General features: G+C 44.6%; 1 protein-coding gene across 4 annotated transcripts in view; it reads left to right on the forward strand.

Annotated features, from left to right (window-relative positions):
• Positions 1-6,000, forward strand: part of dennd1b (DENN/MADD domain containing 1B) — a 158,487-nt gene that overhangs the window by 128,956 nt on the left and 23,531 nt on the right. For all 4 annotated transcript variants that reach the window (XM_084067680.1, XM_084067683.1, XM_084067681.1 and 1 more), the window contains 4 exons: positions 801-841; positions 2,430-2,465; positions 3,897-3,953; positions 5,438-5,527. In XM_084067680.1, coding sequence (XP_083923806.1) covers positions 801-841; positions 2,430-2,465; positions 3,897-3,953; positions 5,438-5,527 — 224 coding nt within the window. The remainder of the gene's footprint in view (positions 1-800; positions 842-2,429; positions 2,466-3,896; positions 3,954-5,437; positions 5,528-6,000) is intronic.

The following is a 6,000-nucleotide window of genomic DNA, read 5'->3' on the forward strand; positions in this document are numbered from 1 at the left end:
TGTCGTGGCTTCAGCTCCTTAGAACAAACTGCGCCCCAATCCATCACCGTGAAGCCAGCTTCCACTCAGCCTATATATCTATTCTATTCTTCAGAAGCGGGAGGGCTTTTTTTCCTCCGTCGATTGCTTAACTTTATCACTTTGTTATTTTCAGTTAGACGGCAAACTAGGGGCGGAATAAGAATAACAGATATGAGACAGAACACTTCTCTTCTGTGTCTGTAGCTTTGCAAGCACACTAATTGGACGTGCCAGTGGTAGCCAGTCAACAAATACTGTAACATACCTTCTGTCGAGCATTACCGTGGCATTGTGCTCCATTCACAGCCATCATTGTATTCTGTCACGTTCATTGCCTCGTCTCTTGTCAATCAAGCAGGACAATGGGTCATTGTCCGTACATAGTAATACTGTAACAAAACATCTGTTAATCACTTAAACCCAGTATATACAGCACTTCATTGATTGGTGTCACCAAAGGGTCCATTTGTGGTCCCCATCTTTTTTTCCCTATAGACCAAATGTCTTTGCAGAAAATAGCAAATCTACAAGCTCACAATACATTGCGTTGTGAGCTGTAATATTTGCCTATTACAACATGCCTACATGGCTGCTCGGGTTCATGTGGTTAAGAGTTTGTCACCTCTCGTGCAAAGTTTTCGTCCAAATAAACAACAATGGTAATTCTATACAAAACATCCACACATTTTCCCCCAAAAAATTACTTTCGCTTTTGCTGAATGAATATTAAGTGTAACACAACTAATTCTCTGTCTCTATATTTTCTTCACCCCTTCCAGGTAATTCAAAGTCGTACCAACAGTGGATGCATACCGTGAAGGTATTCATTGAATATCCTGCTCACTGTACCTAAATGCTTTTATCTGAGGCCCTGTTTTTTATTTATATATTTATTTATTTCCCCCCAGAGTTATATTTAATTGAGAGTGTGATTGACACGTCTCTCTGTTTGAAGTCCTGCTGTTGCCTTCGGAATGAAGGGGCTGAATGAACGTAGGGAACGTGTGCTTTGCTGTGTGAAGCAGGGCGTGCAATAGGACAGTGGAGACAGACAGGCAGACAGACAGACAGACGGGGAGACAGACAAGAGAGGGGGAGACAGAAGTGATTTGACGCGACAAGACACGTTCCGACATGACATGTTGATCTGGCAGCAAACACAAGCGTTACTCCATTGAACCGACCAGGAACACAGATATCTCTCTCTCTCTCTCTCTCTCTCTCTCTCTCTCTCTCTCTCTCTCTCATATCCTATTCTGTCCTTCTCATCTCTCCCCCACACTCTCTCTCTCCCCCTTTCCCTCATCTCTTTCTCTCTCTCTCTCTCTTGTTTGCTCTTTCTCTCCCACCATCTCTCTCTTTCTCTCCGTCTCTCTCTCTCTGTGTGTGTCTCTCTCTCTCTCACTCTCACTCTCTCTCTACCTCCCACCCTCTGGCACACTCCCCCCCCCCCCCCCCTCTCTCTCTCTCTCTCTCTCTCTCTCTCTCTCTCTCTCTCTCTCTCTCTCTCTCTCTCTCTCTCTCTCTCTCTCTCTCTCTCTCTCTCTCTCTCTCTCACACACACACTCAGTCTCTCTCTCTCTCGTCCTCAGCCGAGGCTGAATTAGTTCTCTAGAGTGCTCTTCAAAGGTTTGTTAAAGTTCACATTTCCTGACTGACAGGGATCTATAAGAGGGGGGGGGGGGGCCTTCACCTCGGCCCCTCTACCCCCTCTGCCCACTTCTGAAACGCAGACCGGCTGCCATTTACACTGTTTAGCCATTTAGCTCTGTTCCGGCGCCTTGCGCTCACACCAAAGACCAGAGAGAGAGAGAGAGAGGAAGAGGGCGAGGGAGAAATGAGAGAGAGAGAGAGAGAGAGAGAGATGCAGCAAGCCAGACAGAGATACTTTAGAAGAGGAGAAAGAGGAGATATGGGGGTATATACTGTACAGTCAGTCCGCGGAACTCAAAGTAGAAATCAATCAAACAGCCCTCCCTTCTTCAAATCCCTGTCTCAGGGTGTTTCTATAGTAAAGACACGTTCCAAAGAATGTTGCTTATCGTCGCTGTCCGGTGGAAACCTTGTAAGTCCATAATGGTTTACTTTCCAAAATGAAAAGAGCCTGTCTTCCAATGGATCCAAAGTACTTATTATTTAGTCACAAGCTTTTGTTAATACTTTCCATTGGTTCACCCACAGACACACTTAACCACTTTCACTGTCTCTTAATCCCAAATTGTAAAAAACAGCCAATCTACAAACTTGTAGATGGGCTATTTCTGCTACTTTTGTGTGACTCTGTAGTATGACGAAGTAGGGCATTCATTCACCAAAGTTGAAATATGGAGATACAAGGTTTCTGCCCGACAGCAACGTTATGTTTAGGAGACCATCATAATTTAACACTGTGTCCCTCTGCGTTCCAGAGAGGTGGTGCATTGATCAACACAGCAGTTACTAAGGTAAGTTTAGCTGCAAAGACCACAAATGTTCAACCTGCCGCCGCTTAATGTAAAAGAAAGATGATCCCTTGAATTCATCCAATGCTGTAGAACGCACATCCTGTGCAGTGTGCAAATTCACATAGGAAAACTATTTAGAAGTAGAACCACGCAAACAGCACCTACAAGTACCTCAAAGTTAGCTCTGGTCCATAGCGTTAGGAGTTCAACTTAATGCTATGGTACTTTCGAGCCGTTGCCCGCACACCCGCGGTAGCTCAGGCTGCACTTTTTGGCAAAAAAAACTAAATTATTTTGTTCTGGTTCCTCAGACAGTGTAGAAGCAATAATAATAAAGATATAAACCATGTATACCATGTGCAGTATTAATAATTAAAGGTAGGGTAAATATTTGTTTTGGTTAAAACATTTTTATTTATTTTTTAAGTGAAAGCTTTATGTTATTTATGTTATATATTATGATAGTAATCATTGCTATAGAGTGTCTATTACAGAGGCCTCCCAGTCTCTCCAGCTCTGTAATAGACAGAAAAAAAAAATTCCGGTGTGTTGCCAATTTCAGCCAATCAGGAGAGAGTAAACATTTATCAGCTTAAATTTGATAGTGTTCCAGTTTCAAGTGTGTTTGTATGTTTGAGAGTTCTCTCTTGAAAATGTATTTTCTCTTTACTAAAGAGCTGGAGAGATGGGGAGACCCCTGTTACTGAACACTCTTTTGCAATTATTAGTATCAGAATGTAGAGCTATTTAACACTTAGTGCGTTGCATCTGCTATTTTCACTACTTATTTATTTATGGAATGTATGAAATGTATGTATGTATGAAAAACGGTCACTTTGTTCATGGGCATTTTTGAAAATATTTTTGAAATAATACAGGAAGCGTATAGGAAGGAACAAAATATAGGAAGTGTGAAAAAAAGGGTTATTTACTTAATAACCCATAATAAATGGCCCACGACCCAAACATGGGTCCCGACCAGCTGTTAAGGAACCACGGCTGTATAGTTTCACACATTGAATCCTCGTAATGGGTGTTGAAGAAGCACACAGCGATAACATGAACCACGGGATCAAAGCGCGTCGTAACTCTCTCTATATCAACGGCTCTGGTTGGTCCCATTGAGGAGAGCCCTCCTCATACTCTACGTAACCTTGTCTTGTGTCAGTGTGCAAGATGCTCTTATCCAGCCTTTTGTCTCTGTGTTTTTGGCCACTGGGATCAAAGCATGTCTTGATGTTACATGAAAGCAGAGTAGCATGTTAATGCAGCATGTTTTGATTAGCTCTCTCTGTGTGTGTGTGTGTGTGTGTGTGTGTGTGTGTGTGTGTGTGTGTGTGTGTGTGTGTGTGTGTGTGTGTGTGTGTGTGTGTGTGTGTGTGTGTGTGTGTGTGTGTGTGTGTGTGTGTGTGTGTGTGTTTTCTCTCCCAGGCCAAGAGTCATGCAAAGAGGGGCATCCGAGACTTTAAGGGCAGACTCAAAGCAAGGGTGAGCACCTTCACACCTCTCTCTGTGTCACTCACACACACACGCACACACACACACGTACACACACGTTCATTAGACATATGTGGGACCTCACAAACACACAGAACTGTCCACACGTACGCATACAGTACATAACAGACACTCTCCCTCATAGGGACAGACAAGGGAGGCTGCTTTACATGGAGCGTGCGGTTCTGACGCAGGCTCCTTTAATGGCTTGTGAAACCTGCTTAGCGCTTTGTTCAGGGGCCGTTACATTTTTAACCAGCGTGCCTCTGGCTATGGCCTGTCATGTCATTGGACCCTCTCTCTCTCTCTCTCTCTCTCTCTCATTCGCGCCTTTATTGTCTGCATATTTCATCAGTGAAGCCCTGTGATTTCCTCAAAGCTAATATAACGACGTGTATGTTTCCATAAGCCCGGTGGCTTTGATAGGGCAATTGCAAGCTTGATATGTCAGTGGTAGGGGGAGGAAAAAAACGAAATAATGTTCTGCTGTGTACACAGAACTCAAACACACACAGACACACGGAGCATTCTTCAACTCAAACTACCACAACAAACGTCAGCGTGTTCTCTGCTTGTCACACTTCATTCATTTTGTTAAATGGCTGCTAAATGCCTAAATTGTGAGTGTAATTTTGTCTGTACATTATGCATTTATCACATAGCCAGCCTGTATTTACTCTGAGTGGGGGGGTGATAAATGAGAGGGTGGGAAAGCCGTATCATCCCTATAGCCGACATCACATCCCTATAGCTGACATCACTGACCATACTGTGGGGAAATCCCAACGGGATTACCATTACAGTACATTCGCTGGGGCAGTTCCTCGTTGACAGTAATGTTAATCTATTTATTGAATTAAAGTGTTGACCCAATGCTATTTTCTTGTAGTATTTGTGAATAAATGAAGCATTGGGCATGTGATAAGCAAATGATAGTCGTTGGCCTCATTATCCAGCCTCGGGCCTGGCTGAATCTGATTCACTGATCCTTGGTCGGATAACCTCGGGCAACAACAAAATGTACAATACCAAATGTACTGAAATACCAAAACCACATCAATGTTTTATTCATTTGTTGAATCAACCACCAATTACTCAAATAACCAATCAATTTAGTTAATCAATGAATTTCATGAATCGATTTACATATCTCTCACTCTCTCTTTCTCTCACTGTTTCTCTCTCCTTCCCTCTCACTCTCTCTCCCCCCCTGTCTCTCCTTCCCTCTCACTCTCTCTCCCCCCCTGTCTCTCCTTCCCTCTCACTCTCTCTCCCCCCCTGTCTCTCCTTCCCTCTCACTCTCTCTCCCCCCCTGTCTCTCCTTCCCTCTCACTCTCTCTCCCCCCCTGTCTCTCCTTCCCTCTCACTCTCTCTCCCCCCCTGTCTCTCCTTCCCTCTCACTCCTCTCTCTCTCTCTCTCTCTCTCTCTCTCTCTCTCTGTGTCTCTCTCTCTCTCTCTCTTCTTTCTCTCTCAGGAAGAGGAGGATGAGGGGATGACGTTCCGTTCTGGGTCTCCCACAAGCACCAACAGCCTATCTCCAAGGAGACTGCAGAAAATGAGACGGGTACGAAACGCACACACGCACACACACACACACACACGCACACGCACACGCACACACACACACACACACACACACGCACACACACACACACACACACACACACACACACACACTGTACACATACATGCCTCCGTCTAAAGGCGTTGACAACGCGATGCGTCGGTTCTGGGCCGGGTTCCGTCGTTACCTGACAGACTTGTTACGGCACACAGACACACTCCTCCTCTTCTCTACCCCTTGTCCATCCCCCCCCCCTTCATCTCTCCCCCCTTCCCCCTCTCCTCTCCTCTCCTCCACATCTCCAGTCATCTCTGTCTGCGTTGCAGAGGTTCTTTGATGTGCATTAGTTTGTCAGGATGCCAGATGTAATCATCACTGTCGGGTGAAAACCTCTTATGTCCAAAACCCTTCATTTTCATATTTTAACCCATTAAGACCTGAAGCCGATTCTACAAATGTCTTCTAAATCCCAA

This window comes from Gymnoscopelus microlampas, assembly GCF_963454915.1.
Source record: "Gymnoscopelus microlampas genome assembly, chromosome: 9".
Classification (NCBI taxonomy): Eukaryota; Metazoa; Chordata; class Actinopteri; order Myctophiformes; family Myctophidae; genus Gymnoscopelus; species Gymnoscopelus microlampas.